The 22,102-nt window shown below is 34.5% G+C and overlaps 1 protein-coding gene across 3 annotated transcripts in view; it reads right to left on the bottom strand.

Moving 5' to 3' along the window:
* Positions 1 to 22,102, bottom strand: part of LOC150102474 (serine/threonine-protein kinase Genghis Khan-like) — a 550,831-nt gene that overhangs the window by 237,727 nt on the left and 291,002 nt on the right. For all 3 annotated transcript variants that reach the window (XM_090399333.1, XM_090399335.1, XM_090399334.1), the window contains exon 20: positions 5,023 to 5,147. In XM_090399333.1, the coding sequence (XP_090255459.1) occupies positions 5,023 to 5,147 (125 nt within the window). The remainder of the gene's footprint in view (positions 1 to 5,022; positions 5,148 to 22,102) is intronic.

Below are 22,102 nucleotides of genomic sequence, written 5' to 3'. Positions count from 1 at the left end.
CTTTCTTTTGGGAAATAAGGCAGGATTGCATTTTGGTAGCTTTAAAATTTAAAATATTATCTTCACTCCATCTGAGAATCCCAAGAAGATCAGAAATCAGTATTTAAGGCATTGGCCACAGAAGATCTTGAAGCTGGGGTCATCAAGTCTACAAGGTTTGTGAATAATAAAGAGGAATTAGAGTGTATTCTGATCAACAAAGTTATGAATAGGACTGGACATTAGCGAGCAGATCATTAATATATAGGAGAAAGAGTGTAAGTGAGAAGGATACTCTGGCATTATTGGTGGAAAAATCAGAAAAAAGTAAACCAATTCATCATTATACATCAAGAATGCCCAGAAAAGCTAGCATTCCACTCAAAAAGGTGGACAGAAGACCATAAGATGATGACCCAGAAAGAAAGTTGTGATATCAGCCAGACAATCAAATTTACTGCAGTGCAGTGATTTTTGCTCTTATGATACTATTGATATTATTGATATATTTTAAGAATATATAAGAATATATTCTTATATATTCTTATATATATTATTGATATATTATTGATATATGATATATTGATATATATCAATATTGATACTATTGATATTGATACTATTAATATTAAATAGTTGATACTATTTTTTAAACTGAACAGGGTTTTACTGGTTTAACTTTGAGTGTTAATAATTCCTCTCTCTCGTAAGAAGGAATGAAACTTTGTATCTATGATCTTATTAAAATTTATCTCTGTATCAATTTTGGTTTTGATTTATTCATTTCTGGTTTTATGGCACAAGAATAGCAAGAGTCATACTGCAACAGGACACAGGTTATACCAGTACAAAGGATGTCGATAGGTAAATATGTACAAAGTAAATGAGTAAATAAAATGTATGTAAAGTTTAGTATTTACAATGCAGTATCTACATATACATAAAAAAAATATGGAGAGAACTAATGATGATAATGGAAATGTCAATACTAACAGTCCAATGCTCCAAGATTTAAAAAAAATAAAATAAAATAAAAACAAAGAAAAACCTTAGTAATGTCTTGAAATTGTTCCAAAATCAAACTGTACAACTAAGAAATGATCTCCACTTGGGTCTGAGTAACATAGAAATGAGCATCCGAATGAAAAAAAAAGCATATCTAAAGTTTTCAAAGAATCTAAGTTAAACCACTATCAGATGTGAAATGTAGACTCAAATATTATTTAGCATTTATAATGGACACACAAAAGTTAAAGAAGCAGTCCATGAAAAATAAGAAATTAAAAAGAGCTCTTGGCTAATAAATGAGCAACATGTTCTTAGAGAACAGAAATGAAATAACTAAATAAGTTATAAGATTTCAGCAAAAATATGTAAGATAAATTTCATGAAGGTGGCAAAATGTTTTGGAGACTAATCAGAAATCTTAGAAATGGAGGAAAGAGTCAGAAGAATCAGATATCACAAAGGTAAATGTCCAGATAAATGTGTGGAGAAATTGTTGTGAAAAATGAATAAGGCAACCAGGCACAGAACAGATAGAAATTGTTCAGAAAGAATGGAATCAAGAGAATACATATTAATGCCTGGGGTAAAAAGTCATTAAAACAAACCATAAAACATGGATACTGCATAACACAGAAGACTTGGTCAGAGGTTTAAATCCCAGATGACTTGAGCAGAGCACATATTGTACTAATTTATAAAATCTGAAATAAAAATAAATGTGATGATTAAAGAGAAATGCCCTATTGAGTGTTTCAGCACAGCTTTCTGAATAGTTAAGAAGTCATGAATATAAAAAGAATATTTAAGTTTTATTGATCTAAAAAAAAAATAAAAAAAATAAAGTAAATAATAATAAACAAAAGGAATAAAACACAATAAATTTACTTTAATCCTTTTTCCAAGTGTAAGCAAACAAAGTTTGTGCCTGAAAATATCTTCAGGACTGAGGTAAGGTGGTGCAACACCAGGCGACTCCGAGCAAAGGTGGACCAAGCTCTCATCACTCCTTGTCTCAGTATCTCCCATAAAGCACATCTCCTTGCAGACATGTATACTGTTATGCATTAAAGGAAGGGCCACTACCCAGACTGGTTTCGACTTTTATTGTGGTCTCGTCTTTTATTGAGGTAGACCCAAACATAAAGATACTAAGGCAGAAGCAATAGGAGTGGTCATATTTACCTATACAAGTTGCCAACAGGTGTATCGCCTTATTATTGAATTATTCTGGATTTAAAGAAAGATGTTGGAAGTTTATTTTGCACTTGGTTAGACTATAATAAATTTAGTTTAATCCTTTATCCAAGTGTAAGCAAACAAAGTTTGCACCTGAAAATATCTTCAGGACTGAGGTAAGGTGGTGCAACACCAGGCAACTCAGAGCAAAGCAAAATGCTCTGAGTTGCCTGGTGTTGCACCACCTTACCTCAGTCCTGAAGATATTTTCAGGTGCAAACTTTGTTTGCTTACACTTGGATAAAGGATTAAACGAAATTTATTATAGTCTAACCAAGTGCAAAATAAACTTCCAACATCTTTCTCTAAATCCAGAGTAATTGGATAAAACAAATTTGCATGGCATACATGAAGACTTATAGAGAGCAATGCAGTGCAATTGCTCTATATAAGTTTGCACCTTATATACAGCAATTTTGATGGCTGGTTTGCACCTTATATGTAAGGTGCAAACCAGCAGTCAAAATTGAAGATTGAAGAATGCATGAGAAGATAGTTTCATATTAAATTTAAGATAAGATATAATTCTGGGCCATTTAAAACCACTGGAATGGAAAGAATTTGACATGTTGCACCGTCTCCATGTATGTTTAAAGGCTCAAATGTGTCTATATTTGTGATCACACACCTGGGCTATTAACACAAATGCAATGCAATGCAATGCAATCTTTATGTGTCAAAAAGTGTCCTCTTCTTCAAGCATTAGTATATTGTGTTTAATTTTAGGAATCACACAAAGCCAGAAAACAATTAGGAGAGTCTTTAACAGGAATAAATGCAAAAATATAACATCAATGATATTGCTATTTCATGGATGTGCACTGCATACCTAGTGCACACCCAGAATATTCAACCCCTGATATATATGTTGATCAGATTATTAAAATATGGTAAGCAACAATAAAACAAATAACCAGAATAACTATTATCAATATAATGCTGTATGCAGATGATCAGATTATATTACAAAACAATGAAGATAATCTTCAAAAATCAGTTTATGAATTAAACAAAATAAGCCAACAATACAATTTAAAAATTTCACAAAAAGAAAAAATTCATGGCATTTAAAAGTTGAGTTCATGTTAGATTAAAAAAAAAAGACATACAAAATGAAATAATAGAACAGGTGACACAGTTTAATTAATTACGCTGCATAATCACATATCTAAAAGATAAAGATATAGATGAAAAAAATAAAGAAATTTCAGAAAATCTGTGAAACAATTAAAAGGACACTGAATAAAAAATCAAGACAAGAAACTCAACTAAAATTTTATCAAGTATTATAAAATTCCCATTCCATTATATGGTTCAGAAAAAGGCACTGCTAAAAAAGAAAGATGAAACTAAAGTACAAGCTGCAGAAATGAGATTTTTAAGAGCAGTTAAAGGATGTACAAAACTGAACTATATAAGAAATAAAGACATCAGAAGAGAGCTAGAGATTAATAATGTATTCCTTGAAAAGATCAAGGAATATAGAGAAATGGAAAGATATTGGCTACCAAAAGAGGTGGATATATACAGACCAAAGGGAAAGAGATATAGGAAGACTAACTGTAAGATGGAAAGACCAGTGAAGCCAGAACAGGCAAATACCTAATCTTTGAAAAGAAGAATTGGCGACACTGGCTTGAAGTTCAATGTTAATCAAACTTTGAGATTTTGTACAGTTTCCTCCTCCCCCTCTACTTAGTTACAAAGCAAATTATAACAGACAAGACATATTTTTAATTCTTTATGCAATCATGAGCAGAAAAAAGTTTGTATGCCAAGTATCTTCACAAATAAACTGCTTGTATATGGAGACAGATCATACTCTTGTAGTATCATATTGATCAAGAAGCCACATTCTTTCTTAAGAATGTGGATGCTTTTAAGTATGTATATGAATTCTGCATTGACTTTCAGTATCTCTAGGGCCTAGCTCCCACTGATGAGACCTCAATTAAGGTTGAAAGCAGTTGGATAGTGCTTTCCATAATATACAAGTCTAAAAGGAAGTGTACTATGCATTATGGAATACGATGCCATTTGATGTGAAGTCGTCTACCTCCATATCCAAATGGCCTAGTCATGAAAATACTTCAGGGAGAAACTTGCTTGTTCATACTTGGATAAAGAATTACAATAGGAATATAATTTCATGTTTATTATAATTACATTAGAAATTTTGTGGATGAGTATTCCATTACATTTGTGGGAGGGGAGGGGGGGGAAAGTTAACTAATTTGATGGGGGTGGGGTAATCAAGCACTGAATACAGTGCTTGATTACCTGTGATGTTATTGTCAGTGCAATATATTTCTTGTTATTTAGAAGAAATATGCTTTGGACAATTATCTTCCTGTTGTCAACCTTATAACAGTTTACTTTTTTAAAATGCAAATATCTTTTCTCAAATAAAAAAAAAATTTTAACAGCTACCAACGAAAGATGGTAACAATGAACATGTCATTATATTCAAGATCAAAGTCAGGGTCAACTGTACTTCCAGCTTTTTAACATGGTCAGGGTTGGAAAGCTGGAAATATAGTTGGTAGAAGACTGGATGTCATGTAATTCATTTGTGTTTGCTGTCAGTCTTTTCATTTTGATTAAAAAACATTTCATACCATATTATCTGCTAATATTAGTGATCAATATCATGCTAATGATACCAAAAATTTCTAGAACATACATAAAAAAAAAAAAAAAAAGTCATGAATTTATAGTTAAACAAAACACAAATAATCATGCTTCTCTTTCAAACACAAAAATTATTTATATTAAAAGAACTCATCCAAATCTACTCACCACTGAATTATTTCACTAATCTGTGCCTCCCACTGAGTAATTGACTCTTTCTTTTCTCTAATCTGCACAAACTCATCTTCTACACGTCGCTTTTCTTCTTGTAATTTATTCACTGTTTCAGAAAGCTAAACAATACAAATGATAAAGTAAAATGTGTGATATATTTTCTGACATAAATTGATGACTGTAATTGATTTCAAAATTAGTTACACACACACACATCACAATTTGTTCAATAATTTTAATTTTTTAATTGTTAAAATGATGTTTTAAAAATATGAATAAACATCATTTTTTTTTAATTTCACAATGTGAAATACAACAAAAAAGTTGATAAACTTTCTTGTTTAAATTTTTTTTTTTTTTTTTTTAAACAGAAGACCATTTACCATCATGCATGACTGTCAAATAATATAAATATATATATATATATATCTGTCATCACATCCAATATTTCAGGAAGACAAAGTTTTGGAGAGTGAACAGAAACAAACATTTTGTAAGTACGACCACATTAATGAAGACTTTAAAAACACTTAAAAGGCTTTGAATACCATATTTTAAGTTTCAAAAATAAGTAGTTAACTGATTTCTTCAAAACAGCAGGTTTTTATCTTATCCCGATCATATTAACAACATGCCTTGTTTTGGTGATCTCTAGGCCTCATTAAAGAGCAAACAGGGAAGCTACTCAGAAATGTTCATGGCATCTACAGCAGTATGTATTCATGCCTTACTTGTTAAAAAGTAGTGCTACAGGGACAATGATCTGTTTCATATAAAGGGAGGGGAAGTAAAGAATCTTTCTATGTATATGAAAGGGGGGAGGGGGAATAAGGATAAAAATATACATTTTTAAATGTATTAAAGTGATATATTCCAGGTGCCTCAACAATGAAACTGTGCCATTTGCTGAAAATACTCATCTGTAACTGACAAGTAATGCGATATTTCTGGAAACTACAAGGACAATGCTCTGTTACTAAAAAATTTGGAAAAGTAAGAATCTGTAAAAATAATCATAATTAAAATTCTGAATATTTTTACGAATTGTTTATGTTAAAATGTTTATTAGTTTTAGTTTCATAACACGCATTGTTGGCACTTGCGATGTACCCGTTATTGAAATTGTTTTGTCAAAAATGATAATATGTAAAGAAGTTAAAAAATTGATGTACTTACCAGATTTGATATTTGTATTACTTAAAAGAATTTTATTGTAATTTAAAATTATCAAAGGTTGTGTTTTATGAAGACATTCTCTTGTCGCTAATGGAGACAACATGTCAGGCATTATTTATACCTAACTTCTTGCTTACCAGTTTCATGGAGTGCGCATGCTCGCCGAGAAGTTTGATGAGTGATTGACAGCTGACAAGAAAGTGTTCGGTATCTGAGTAACGGCTGTAAACAAGAGAGCGTTCAGAAGGAATTTAGAACACAGGCCGGCAGATATTTAGGTTCGGAGGAACTTAAGTTTTTTTTATGTGATAGTTGGAGGAAAATTAATAGTATATTTCGAAAAAGGAATCGTGGAACTATTAAGTTTTAATGTGGAATAAGTATGTGGATAAATAAAAGAAAATATTGCTATATGTGTTTTAAATGCATATAGCAATATGCGTTTAAAATATTGGAGGAAACACTAATTGAAAGATTTATAGTAGATTCTGAAAAGGAAATTGTAGAACTGTAAGTTTTTTTTTTAATTGGAAGAGTTAAGACTGTCAATAAGCATTTAGTGAATAAAAGAAGAATTTGCTATTTACGTTCAAAAGGAATGTTCGAGAAAACTCTGATTAGGAAGTTTCATTTGTATTAAGGATGCCGGTTCTGATTATTATTTCTACTGAAGAAAAGACACAGAATTAAGTTTGGAAGAATTAATGTGTGCTGCATAAGTGATGAGAAAGGATCCTGTAAAAATGAAGAATAAAGTCATATGTCTTCGGAGAAGGGCCTTCACAGAGAGAGAAACTGACTATGAACATTTTTTCATTTGTGAAAACAAAGTGTTTATCTAGTCTTAAGTGTAAGTTTATTTTAAAAAGGCCTTGGATCCAATTAGTTTGTAGTTAGTTATGTAATATTGTTTGAAGTGTATATATATATATTGTTTTTGTGTTCTTAAATGTGTTTATTTTGTATTTGGTCGTGAGTCGGTGATTATTTGGATTCTGAAAGAAAGAGTTAAGATCATTGCACCAATTTGGAGTGAACCACTGTGCATATAATAATATATAGGTACACTCAGAAATAAAAAAAATAATTGTTAGAAACAGAGATCATCTCTATGGTAGGATTAATATTAAGATAATATCTATAAATACTCTATCTATATAAAAATCCACCAATTATTAACAAATCTATTATAAGTGTAAAGAAATGAATGACTTTTAATAAACTTCTATGATTATCACTTTGGTGCAAGGTCATTTTAATTGATTATTTTAATCAATATATATATATATATATATATATATACATACACACACACACAAACTGATTTACTGCAAAGTGGCAAAAGAAATAAAAATACAATTATTCATACTGAAGGACAAGTTCTAGCTTTTGTATCAAGTAATCATAAATATACCATTTCATTTATTTCTCTATTTTAATAATACAGATAATGATGTATTATTAAAATAAAAGTAATACAGGCAGAGTTAAGTTCTTATGAAATCCTTACCAATCCACATTTCCATTTAAGATTAACAAAATGCTTAATTAACAGAATAAAACCCATTTTCCAGCTCAAATGTGCATTTGGTGTGATGCAAATCCTTCATGTCTGGGATGAAAGATAACAAAAAACTGTCACTGGATACGAGACTAGATAATGCAATTTCAAATGAGAAGTCCTTATAAAGGTTACTCATGATCTACATGGCATTTCAACTCAAGTCTTCCTAAACAAAGAGCATCAGTGATCCTGAACAGGTTATGAAGGCTCTAAAACTTGAGCATTTTTTGGACTAATTACAAATCTTTAAAACAATGTCTGTTAGTCTGATGTTTCAACAAATTTATCTCTTATTCCATAGAAATTTATTTAACTGGTTCACCACCACACCAGCTTCGCTGATTCTGTTGTCTATTTTCTAATTTAATTTGCCACCTTCACTAAAAACTGTGCCTAAATAGTAGAAATATTTTACTTGTTTTATAGGTTCTCCACTGAAAATGAAACTGAAGTTTTCTCTCTTCCTGCCTATTTTCATTGTCTCTGTCTTTTTATTGCTGATTTTCATACCAAATTTATTGCAGTTCTTATGCAATTTAGTTAGCAAATCCTGGAGACTTCCACTAGATGTATATAGTATAACATCATCTGCATAAAGCAAAGATTTAAGTTTGATATCTCTGATTCTCTTTGATCAGTATTGTGTTTAACTTAATATTACTCTTTGTTGTCATTTAAGGTCCCTTTTGAAAATATGCTAAACTACTTATCAGGGTCCTTATAGGATATTTTAATAGACAGTTCAGCATGAAAATTTGACATAAATTTGCAATTAATGTCCAACTAAATGACAAAATCAATGCAAAGCTTCCCAAGAACTTTATGTTCTTGGGAAGCTTTGCTCTGTTCCATAATAATGTTTTACAGTATAAACAACCAAGAGAGGAATATTTTTTTTTTTTTATTAAACTCACTATTTTGCTGGTTTTCTACCCAACATCATCAGAGAATAATTATAACCATGGATAGGCACACAGCACTAAACTATGTAATTGAGGACAACAAATTAAATTTACCAACTGACAACAGAATAATTGTCCTTACATAGCATCCTCTACGGACTTGGTTCCAACAAATATGGTTAATGCAACCATACTTGTTGAGGTTAGGAGTACTTCACAGCTAATATTGATTCTAAAAATAGTCTTTCAGACCTATAACAACTTCTGTGTAAATAAAGATATTTTCTTCCATCTGATCCTATGTGAATCAAGAGCATGGTCTGCCAATCCTGACTTTCCATACAGATGATCTCAGATGAATTTTTGTGTTCTTCAAGGTGGATGTTAAATGATCTACCAGTCTGTTCAAAATACATTGAACTGCAGCTGCAAGGACCTCTCTAATACTCTGGGATGTTCAAGAGGATGCAGTTGATCATTACAATGTACAAAGGTAGCTAGCTGAATGAAAGGTTTGAAAATGGCATGGAGATCATATTTGTAGAGAACTTTGGCTATTTTTAGAGAACATATGGGATGGGAATGGTTTTGCTGTGATCCTGTGTGTTTGGTGTTAGATGGATAGGGGAAGTGAAAGCAATATTTTATCTATTTTATACAGGCTGTAGCCATTGGCTAAAACAGTGTTGTGAAGGTCCCCGAGCTCAATTTTTATACGTGTATCAAATACCTGACATGTACCGTCAAGGGTTGTATAGGATACATTACTAGCCACCTATCAACAATTTTCCTTCAAATTACTCTTATCTCTCCAGTACCCCTCAGTCTTATATTTCTGTCCTCTAGAACACTTCTGACTTCATCAATCCACCTAGACTGTGTCTTCCTTTGCTGACACACTCTTGAATTTCTATAGTGAACAAGTTTTGTTATAATGTCTTAATTTTTCATATGATTCTGCCACTAATGTCATCTATTCACTCTCCTAGTTTTTCTTAGAACTCTTATATCCAGTTAATCAGACTGAACTCTAGGCTTTCATCAACTGTTATTTTTTTTTCTAACCCATCTCTGAGATACATTCAGTTAACATTGGTTCGAATACTGTCTAGTAGTACTATAACGTTTTGGCATATCTAATTCTATACTTTTTTTTTTTAAATAGGTGCCTTTACCATACCAGCTTTGTTTATTCTATTGCCCATTTCCATACAATTGCCATCTTCACTAAAAATTGTGCTTAAATTGCTAAGCTATTTAACTTCTTCTATAGTTAGCTACTCTTGTACCAATAATAAGACCAATACTATTTGTACTATTTGAAAGAGTTTGAGAACAGGAATCAAACCTTGGAGATTCAGTGGCAAACTCTGAAGAAAACCCCGATTGATTCAGCCAGAGAGGCATGTGGTGAGGTTGTGTGCAAGGATAGAAAAATCAGAACTCCCTGGTGGACACAGGAAGTTAAAGAGGCAGTGAAGGAAAAGAAGAAAGCATATCAAAAGTTCCTGGCAAATAAGTCAGCTTTTACTCTTACAGAATATAGAGACAAATGTAAGAAAGCTAAACAGTGTGTAAAACTAGCTAAACAAAAGTCATGGGAGGACTTTGGCAAGAATATAGAAAATAAATATCAAGAAGGTGGCAAAATATTCTGGAGGTTGTTGAAGAAGCTTAGGAATGGAGGAAAGAGTGCTGTAAAAGGAGTTAGAGATGATAAAGGTGACATGAAAACAGGAGAAAAAGATATCCTTGAAGTATGGAGTAATTACTTTGAAAAACTGCTAAATGAAACAAGCAGTGATGACAGCACAATGGTTAAAAACACTGACCAGACATGCAGTCAGGAATACATATCCATACTCGAAGTAGAAAAAGCCATCAAAGGCTTGAAATGTGGAAAGGCAGCAGGAGTAGATGATATTCGACCAGAAATGCTGAAGTATGGTGGTATAAAAGTCTTACAGTGGATGCACTGCATAGTTCAGAAAGCCTGGACAGAGGGACGAATTCCCGATGATTGGAGTAGAGCTCTCATAGTACCCATATATAAAAAGGGAAATAAAACTGAATGTGAGAATTACAGAGGTATTTCCCTACTGAGTGTTCCTGGCAAGATCTATGCAAGTATACTTGAGAAACGGTTGAGAAGAATTGTGGAAGAAAAGCTTGGTGAAGAACAAGCTGGATTCAGGTCAAACAGAGGATGTCAGGATCAGATCTTCACTTTACGACAAATAGTCGAGAAAGCATGGGAATATAACAAAGACCTGTATTTAAGTTTTGTCGATTTGGAAAAGGCATATGACAAGGTGCCAAGAGAGAAGCTATTCAATATGCTGCAGTTATATGGTGTCAATGGGGCATTATATCAAGCAATACTTAGTCTTTATTTGAGTTGTAAGTCAGCAGTTAGAATTGAAGGAAGTACAGGAAGATGGTTTAATGTTAAATCTGGTGTGAGACAAGGATGTACATTATCCCCTCTATTATTCATTATCTATATGGATCACATTATGAAGGAAAGTGGTATTAAACCTGATATCAAAATTGGAGATGTTAATGTCAGCTCTTTACTTTATGCGGATGATGTTATACTTCTAAATAAATCCACTACAAGTCTGCAAGATTCTTTGACTAAATTGAATAGCTGTTGTAATAGGTATGGTATGAAGGTCAGCAATAAAAAGACAAAGACAATGAAAATAGGCAGAATCATTGAAAATGTCAGCTGTGCTGTGAATGGAGAACCTGTGGAACAAGTAAAACATTTCAGCTACTTAGGCACGATTTTTACTGAAGATGGTAAATTAAATATAGAAATAGACAACAGAATCAGCAAAGCTGGTACGGTGGGAAGTCAATTGAATAAATTCATATGGAATAAGAGAGAAATTAGTCGGAACACTAAATTAGCTGTATACAAGACAGTGTTCAAACCAGTTTTAACTTATGGATCTGAGAGCTGGGTTAGAAGTAAAACACTTGACCAAAGACTAGAGACCGCAGATATGAGAGTCCTAAGAAAGAAGAGGCGTGAACAGATGGCATCAATGGCAATCTCACATTAAAAATGAGGATATTAGGAAAGAACTTGACATTGTCAGCATCCAGGAATGCATTAGCAGAGCTAATCTCAGGTGGTATGGTCACTTAAATAGAATGGGAGAGGAAAGATTAGCAAAACAAGTGTTCTCTGCCAGGTTAGCAGGAAAACGACCCAGGGGAAGACCAAGATATAGGTGGATTGATATGGTACAAAGTGCCTTAGACGATAGAAATATAAGATCTGATAATGTTGGAGTCTTGACAAGTAACAGACTGATTTGGAGGAAAATTGTAGATAGGAAGTTAGTAATGATGTAATTTTTTCATGTAGTACTTTCATATCCTGTACACCCCTTGAGGGTACATGGCAGGAATTTGATGATACTATTTGTATAGGTGATCTTTTTAATTGCTGATTTTCATAGAAAATTTGGTAAGTAGCAGCATTCTTTGTTACTATAACAAACACTGCTATTGGATTTGTTTAAAAGTATAAGATCATTTGCATAAATTAAATGACTAAGTTTGATATCTCTGACGTCACTTTCTTTCATACTATGATCAATATAGATGATGAATAAGTGTGGAGTTAGCACACACAATTGTCTTACCACCTGATTTTATATCTTTTGGTACCATTTTCAATTCTAAATGCAGACTTACAACTTAAATATAGACTATGTGTTGCACCAAATAATGTTAATTTACCCCATATAGTTTTCAAAAGCTTTTCTCCTGACACGTTGTCATATGCTTTTGCATACAAAACTGAAGTGCTGATCCTTGTTATGATGACATTATATTTTAACTATCTGCTGTAAAGCAAAAATATGATTCTGACAATTTCTATATGCTATCAATATCTGATTCTGACAACATACAAAGGTTGTTTTTTCCACATCTGATATCATTAGATGGGGAAAAATTAACTGGATTTTGGTTTCTATACGGCCAAAATTCAGCCCCCCCCCCCCCCCAATTTTATTTTTTAGCTTCTTAAGTATGTTTGCATAAATGTTACCTGGAACACTCGGTAGAGAAAGTCACTGTAATTCTTCTGTTTAGTTTTATTTCCCTTTTCATAGATAGGAACTATGAGTGCTGTACTCCAATCATTTGACCTTTAGACATTGCCTTGTGAATTATACAACCAGCGCATCATTTTTATACCTCCATATCTGAGCATTTCTGGTTGAAAATCGCTTACTTAAGCTGCCTTTCCATGTTTCAGACTCCTGATAGCTTCTTCTACCTCAAAGATCGAAATGTACTTCTGATTGCATTCCTTTTGAATATTTCCGACTATAGCTGTCATTGCTTATCTCTTTTACTAATCATTCAAGGTAATTAATCCGACATTCAAAATTATCTCCATATTTTTATATAATCATTATCTCTGATTATTTACAGTACTTGTTACATTTTCTTCATTTAAAGGTTTTTAATAGCTTCCATAACATTATGCCACCTTAGTAATATCCATTTTCTGTTTACTAATTTTATTACATTTTTTAAACTACTTTTATTACATTTTTCTCTCTACTCTTTCAGAATAGATGCCAACTTTCTTGCTAAGAACTTTTGATATGTTTTGTTCTTTTCTACCAGTCTTTTTCATTTCTTGTGTACACCCTGAAGTTTAGATTTTAATATTTCTGCAAACAACTTCTCCCTATGATCCCTAGCTGAATCAATCTTTTCTTTAGAGTTTTCTCATGAAACTCCGTGGTTTGGTTATTGTTTTAAAACTTTCTTCCATATTTTTCTTTTCGAGATGACATTAATTTTTAGCCTGCTTAAAACTAAGTGATACCCTGTATGCTATGGTTTCCTGAAATGGCATGAACATAAGAGGGAACATGAAAATGGTAGAACACAAGCATCACCAGAAATACCTTGGAGTGAGCCTGGACAGAAGCCTAACCATTGCCAACCTGTCCAACAAAATTAAAACGAGAAACAATATCATTTCAAGGCTTGCTGGAACAACCTGGGGTTGTAGTGCAGAAGTTTTCAAGTCATCTGCACTAGCCCCCTCGCATTCTCTGCCGCAGAATATTGTGCCCCTATCTGGGAAAGAAGTCACACACTAACATTATAGACACCCAGCTAAACTCTATCATGTGTACAATCAGTGGGAAAGTGAGAAGCACCCCCCCTTTCTCCTGGCTGCCTGTCCTATCTAACATTGCTCCACCAAACATACGGAGAAGATAAGCCTTGATTAAAGAATTTAATAAAGCAATGAGCAACCCACTCCTGCCCCTGCACCAGATTCTCATAAATCCACCTAGTCTTTGCCTAAAATCTAGAAAGCCATTCTGGTCTATGTGAACTCTCTCTTCAGCCTGCCCTGCCATCAACACCTGACGTGGAGAGGATACTGGTCCAACAATCTCCCAACAAACGGCTTCCTGGTAGACGATCCCTGTGCTCTGCAGCCTGGTTTTGCTCTTCCTAGGAAGATTTTTCATCAATCAACAGGATCAGAACTAACCAGGGCAGATGTGGCTACCTATTACATAAATGGGGGCTGTTAGACCACCCTTATTGTGATTGTTCTCCCATGGCTCAGACGATTACTCATATTGTGAATGACTGCCAAAGGCGCCAATTTCATGGTGGTGGTCTACAGGACATCCACAAGTGACAGATGAGGCCTTGGACTGGCTTTCCAGACTGGACATTGACCTGTAGCTGTTCTGTATTCCTTTTGCCATAAGAATAAATAAATAAATAAAATAAACTCTGTTTTAATTCACCATGAACTCAAGCTATTTTGTTTGGAAAGGAAAATTCTGCAAACAGACAGAGGGAACAGTCAAGAGTTTTCCACCCCTGGCTGACTTCTTCATGTAGACTTTTGAAGAAAAAGCCCTAAACCCTACCTCACATAAACCCACTGTTTGATATGCTATGCAGATTATGTGTTCTCCATTTGGCCACATGGCCTGAACAATTTTTGGCAAATTAATGCAGCCATACTTGTTAAGGTTACTAGAATACTTCATGGCCATTGCAGTCTAAAAATAATCTTTCTGTCCTTGAATAACTTCTATAAGCACACTGGTTTTCTTCCTGTCTGTCTAAAGTAAGCTAAGTCACAGTGACAGGGAAATTCACACACTCCAGGATATGCTAGATGGATGGGGTTTGTCCTTAGGAGGGTGGATCAAAGTTTCACCAATCCACATGCACAGTTTGGTGAGATATGGGTCAGGAACAGCCTTCATTAAATGCTTCAGTAAATTGCTTGCACAATTTATTGAATTCTCAGACAACAGCCATCTTGTTCCTGACAGATTGTTTTAGGACCACATTTATGCCTCTTATATTTACAAGTAATGTTGGTTTTTTCCCCACTGATTAAACACCTGGAATATCTCACCTTTTGAGAAACCAGTCAGCTCTGATGTTTTCAAAATCATGACTCCAGCCAGACAGGTACCCACAATAAGCCCTTTACCTAACTCTGAAATTGTTTATTCCATTGTGATCAACACTACTGACAATTACTGACATTCTTAAACAGTTACCCAGAATACGTGGTGATGCATGTGACCAAGTATTTTGCATATATGCTACATAAGTAATGTTTACATACATCTGCATAAAGGCTTCTAATTCAGTGGCTGGTATGTGAATTACTTTCACTATCTTTTCAGATGTAACTTGAATATATGAATATAGGAATAGTCATGTTTTCTTGTGTGTTTTGGGTGGGTCATATAGTATTTTATCTATTCAAGATCGGTACTATCAACATAAGCCTGAATGGCAAAGAAATGGAGCTAGCTGAGGAATTGGATAAGTACCAGATCGACATAATAGGGATAACTGAAACAAAACAAAAACTGGTGAGATCTTTCTGAGCAATAAATACAAAATATTATATTCAGGCAATGACAATCAAGGAAAACAAGGAATAGCTATAGTATTCAACACTAAATACGAGGCTAATATATGAGAATGGGAGAACTGGACAATGAGACTTATTTGTGCCTATGGTCCCACAGAAGGTTCTACTAAGGTAGAAGTAGAGGAATTTTTTGAGGCTTTAAAGAAAGCAACTGACACGATGAAAAAGGAAAAGCTGGTCCTTCTTGGGGATCTAAATAGCAGAGTAGGCGATGATTATCAGACATACAAAAATATTTTGGGAAAATTTGGAGAAAAGAGCAAAGCTAACAATGGCAAATACCTGTTGAATTTCTGCTCAGGATATGGACTGGTTATTACTAACACCATATTCCAACATAAAAATGTGTGCAAATTCACATGGAGAGAAGAGGAAAGGAATAAGAAAAGTCTCATTGACTATGTTATTGTCGATAGTAATGTTTTCTCCCTGGTGCAAGACACAAGAGTGTAGAGAGGATTTGAAATTGGAAGTGATCACTATTTAGTCTTGAGCAGAATAAAATTGAATTTTATATTGAAAAGAACATGTAAGAAAGTTTTAAAGTGAATAAAAGTTGAGAGTCCGCGCGGTTAGCCTAGTGGCTATGCGCTTCACAACCATATGCCTGGGGAAGGAGTGTCCTAGGTTCGATTCCCGTCGGTGACGTGAGGAGCTGAAGGATCTTCCTCAGCCATAGCCAAGTTAGCCAGTCTTGGGCGTGGACAGCAGGGTTTTTCCCCCAGTTTATTCTGGGGTCTTTCATCCCACAAAGCAGGCAAACTGGCCTTGAGAACTCAACACTACAGGCTATAGGATACAGGCTGAAGTAGTTTGAAATGAGCTACAGGCTGACCACCTTATCCTGTAAACGGAGTGAGGTCCAATGATCAATGGACCCTCGACACCGGTAAAAGAGGGTATAAGGAAGATGAGATGAGATGAGATAAAAGTTGAGAAGCTCTCAGATGTGAACTGTAGACTAAAATACACAAATGAAGAAAAAATGAAAGTTTGAAAATAGGAACCAACCCTTGGAGATTCAGTGGCAAGCCCTGAAGAAAACACTGATTGATTCAGACAGAGAGGAATGTGGTGAGGTTGTCTGCAAGGATAGAAAAATTAGAACTCCATGGCGGATGTTGTGTGTTATGTTCCATCAAGTCGTTTCCGACTCCTGGTGATTCTATGAACATATGCTCTCCATTCAGATCTGTCCCTGGCCATATCTTTCAGAACTTCCAGGCGCATTCTAGTTGCTTCTTTAACTCCATCTAATTCTTGGTCTTCCTCTCCTCCTGCTTCCATCAACTTTAGCAAGCATCATCATCTTCTCCAGACTGTTATTTGCTCACATAATATGTCCAAAGTGTAACAATTTTTGCTTGATGATCATAGCTTCGAGGGAGAAATCTGGCTTTATTCTGTCTATCACTGATTTATTGGTTTGCTTCGCAGTCCATGGTATTCTTTAGTAAGCGTCTCCAAATCCATAATTCAAATGCATCTATCTTCCTTTTTTCACTCTTTCTCAGGGTCCAACTTTCACAACCATACGGTACCACAGGGAAAACCATTGCTTTTACAATTCTGATTTTTGTTGCAAGGCTAATATCTTTAAAGATCTTGCTTAAATCTGTCATTGATTTCTTTCCGAGTAATAATCTTCTTCTAACTTCTTCAAGTACAATACCCGTCTTTATCAATTTGGGATCCTAGGAGCGCAAAATTGTTAACTGCTTCCATTTTCTCTCCATCTACTTTAAAATCATTAAGTTGCCATAAGTTTTGTCTTTTTGAGGTTAAGTTTAAGGCCATATTTAGCACTTTCTTCTTTAACTTTCATAATAAGTTCCTCCATATCTTCTTTGCATTCTGCTAGCAAGGTGGTATCATCTGCATACCTCAAATTATTAACATTTCTTCTGCCAATTTTAATTCCAACTGAAGACTCCTCCAGCCCTGCCATTCTTAAAATGTATTCGCTGTACATTTCCATGGTGGACAAGGAAGTTAAAGAGACAGTGAAGGAAAAGAAGAAAGCATATCGAAAGTTCCTGCTGGCAAATAAGTCAGCTTGTGCTCTCAGAGAATACAGAGACAAATGTAACAAAGCTAAGCGTTGTGTAAAACTAGCTAAACAAAAGTCATGGGAGGACTTTGGCAAGACCATAGAAAATAAATATCAAGAAGGTGGCAAAATATTCTGGAGGTTGTTGAAGAAGCTCAGAAATGGAGGAAAGACTGCTGTAAAAGGAATTATAGATGATAAAGGTGACATGAAAACTGAAGAAAAAGATATCCTCGAAGTATGGAGTAATTACTTCGAAAAATTGCTAAATGAAACAAGCAGTGATAACACAGTGGTAAAAAAAACACTCAACAGGCAAACAGTCAGGAATACATATCCATACTTGAAGTAGAAAAAGTCAAAGGCTTGAAATTTGGAAAGGCAGCAGGAGTAGATGATATTCGACCAGAAATGCTGAAGTATGGTGGTATAAAAGTCTTGCAGTGGCTGCACTGCATAGCTAAGAAGGTCTGGACAGAGGGACGAATTCTGGATGATTGAAGTAGAGCTCTCATAGTATCCATATATATAAAGGGAAATAAAACTGAATGTGAGAATTACAGAGGTATTTCACTACTGAGTGTTCCTGGTAATATTTATGCAAGTGAACTAGAGAAATAGTTGAGAAAGACTGTAGAAGAAGAGCTTGGTGAAGAATAAGCTGGATTCAGGCCAAATAGAGGCTGTCAGGATCAGATTTTCACTGTACAACAAATAGTTGAGAAATCATAGGAATATAACAAAGATCTGTATTTAAGTTTTGTAGATCTGGAAAAGGCAAATGGAAAGGTGCCAAGAGAGAGAGAAGCTATTCCAAATGCTACAGTTATATGGTGTTAATGAAGCATTATATCAAGCAATATTTAGTCTTTATTTGAGTTGTAAGTCAGCAGTTAGAATTGAAGGAAGTACAGGAAGATGGTTTAATGTTAAATCTGGTGTGAGACAAGGATGTACATTATCCTCTATTATTTATTATCTATATGGATCACATTATGAAGGAAAGTGGTATTAAACCTCATATCAAAATTGGAGATGTTAATGTCAGCTGTTTGCTTTATGCAGATGACATTATACTTCTAAATAAATCCATTACAAGTCTGCAAGATTCCTGACTAAATTGAATAACTGTTGTGCAATAAATATGGTATGAAGGTCGGCAATAACAAGACAAAGACAATGAAAATAGGCAGAAACATTGAAAATATCAACTGCGTTGTGAATGGAGAACCTATAAAACAAGTAAAACATTTCAGCTACTTAGGCATGATTTTTAGTGAAGATGGTAAATTAAATATATGTAAATAGAGAACAGAATAAACAAAGCTGATATGGCAGGAAGTCAACTGAATAGATTTATATGAAGTACTTGATATTAATGTGATGGTTTCTCATGTGTATTCTATTTAAATTTTTGTTATCGATGATGAAACTTAATATGCAATGATCAGAACAATTTTCCTGTTCCTCACATCTCCATTCAGAAACCTGAGGTAAAATAGTGTCGTTTGCTATTGTCAGATCAATGAAGCTGCTTCATTGTTATATTCAAACAATGGGGTATTACAGTCTTTATTTAGTATATGTAGGGACTTTGGTGCTAAGTACTCTTCCAGATTTTTACCTCTATTGTTTGTGCTCTTGTTAAATCATAAAACTTAATGGACATTATTACTATCTATTCCAAGAATTAGGCAAGAATGTGCGTTTGTGAGAGAGAGAGAGAGAGAGGGGGGGTGCACCATGTGAAGGTGAGGATTGCACATTGGTTCAGAAGCTCCCAGTCAGTTCAGTTCATTATGATCATTACTGTTAGTACCTAAAAAAATCTTGGGTTCGTTCAATTAGGTCCAGATTTTATACACAGCCTCATTTTGTGTCTGTCTGTAAAACAACCAAGTCATAGTTTGCTTAGCAGACTATATCTATATCAGATGATATGCTATGGCTGCAGTTCCTCTGATATAAGTTTTTTTTTTTCAGGGAGAGGGGGGGGGGAGGAATAGAGGAAGTCTTACAGTAGTTATCTGGCTTTCTGATGAACTGTTTCCATTTAATTAATTGTTGGTCCTATTCTGGAGATCCAAATAAATCTAGGGAAAAAAATTCTGATATATTCTATCTAGTTTTCTCTCTTTGGGCTGTTAAGTGGGTACTGTTATAGGCTCAAACTGCTAGAGTCCTACACTGGGAACCAGATAGTCAATCTACAGTCAGTTCAGTATGAAGCTTCAACATCCAATTCATCTTCCTACTCATCTCAAAGACAACGTAATTATGTTCTACACATACCACGTGCACATTAGTGTTGCTTAATTCTGAAACTATCTCATGACTACACTCTACAAGAAATTCATTTTTTCATGCATGTGGTTGAGTTTGGGTCCCAATCATGTTGTGCAAAATGTGCACGTGCACACACACACACACACACACACACACACACACACACACACACACACACACACACACACACACACACACAAAGTGACTTCTCACTGTATTAACTACTCATTCAATTCCTCCTGAAATGAAGCCCAAGTCTCAGGAAATAACCCCAAGTCTCTGTACAAAATAAATCACTTAATTCTATTATTAAGCCTATTCACAAACATCTTGTGCAGCATAGTGGCACAGCCTTTGTCACTCTCTCCCTCTAGCTTGATTCTCTCAGAACTAGGAACATCTTGCCTTAGGGTGTGATTCTTCAATCACATGGAAAAAAACCAGTGGAGGAGATTTCTCTTTTCTTGACTTCTCACTAGAACTCCATATCTAATTATTTATTTTAATTTAAAGTAAACCACTAGCTCTCGGGTCCCAATACAGACAAGGTCTGCTTCCAGCCTACCAGTTCTGATTTGGGCACAAGAAGTTTCATTCTCTTTTCAACATGCAATCCATGCAACCTTATGTAGTTCAAAAAAATTCTCCACTGAAAATTGGAGAGAATAGCATAAATCAATTCAGAAAATTTCAATAACTGTGAAGTATTGCTGTTTATTGTACAGATACTCTGCCAAGAAGATTCCCACTTTGAATGTGACATAGTTAAAGTCACTCTCTGAAAATATTTTTTAAATATTAATTTACTTTGATCTTGATTATGGGGAGATGGTGGATATCAGGGATCAGGAGGTGATGGAGAGGATTCAGAGGCAAATAACCATACTGATGACAGTTGTGGGCTTATGATGAGAGTTATGATAAGAGCTTAGCTAACAGGCAGAGGAGAGGGGGACATGATAGAAACTTTAAGTTACTAAACAGATTCTATAAGAATGACAAAAAAAGAAATTTTCAATAGATGAATAGGAGAATAATGGGTCACTCCTGTAAGTTGTGCAGACTAGGTTCTTTGCTTGGAGAATGGTGAATGAGTGGAATGAATTGTCAGAGGTAGCTATGAGTGCCCTGATGGTGAATGAGTTTAAGGAGAGAAGTAAGATAGATAGTGTGTGAATAATGGATCTCCTGCAACGAGTCTTTTGACCTCATAAGATACCTGTATAATAATAATAATTTCATAGAATGTGAAAAGTTTGCTTAAGAAGACTAATTTATTCATGCTTTTAACTGGATAAAATTCTTTGCTGCAATTATCACTAAATCTCACTTACCATTCAGTCAACTGCACTGGTGTCCAAAAACCTAAGGACTAACACTATTTCTGAAGATTACAACTGCAAATTCAGACAAATCAGCTTGAGACAATTTGTATAACTGATGATTTTGAGTAGAAAGAAGGTATACATTCAAATTGCAAGGAAAAGGATCATGGCAGCACTGAACAGGATAAAAGGCTGCACTAAACGAATTGTGTTTGAAGGAAGCTTTTTTCATGTAGGAATAAAGTTGCAAACTTGGATGTCTCAAAGACATCATCTAGACGATTACTTCAGGGAAGCCTTAATGAAAAGCTTGAAGACCACAGAATTACTGATATTACCAGAGAATTCGGAATCTTTCTCTCTCTCTCATACCATAGTATCCAGGGCAGTGCTTCAAACCAGTGGCATCTGTTCTCCAGATGTTTGCTAAGAGATTGTGCTCACTCTAGCATGGAGCATGAAGACAGATTTTTGGTTATATCAGCAAAACATAATCATTAGACACAGGATCAGTTGCAAATCTGGTCCATTCAAGCACAGGTATGTGGTAAATCAACAAATTGTGGCAACATCAGGCCTATATGCCCGAAGGCCTGTAGTCTGTGTCCCTTTATCCACAGCTCATCGTATTATACATATTCAGTGGTGTTGTATCCATAAAAAATTGACAAGACACCAATGGGCTAATGTACTTTTTACAGATGAGTTATTTTAGTCTTTCCTGTAGGTAAAGAATTCATTTTTATGGATGACAGTGCTACACTACATTGTACATGAGAAGTAGAGATACTTCTGGAGATTGAG

Source organism: Typopeltis vanoorti, chromosome 10 (genome assembly GCF_054136105.1).
Source record: "Typopeltis vanoorti isolate ZY-2024b chromosome 10, IOZ_Tvanoo_1.0, whole genome shotgun sequence".
In the NCBI taxonomy this organism is placed as follows: Eukaryota; Metazoa; Arthropoda; class Arachnida; order Uropygi; family Thelyphonidae; genus Typopeltis; species Typopeltis vanoorti.
Note: the sequence above shows the minus strand (reverse complement) of the source record. Positions and strands in the feature narration are given on the sequence as shown.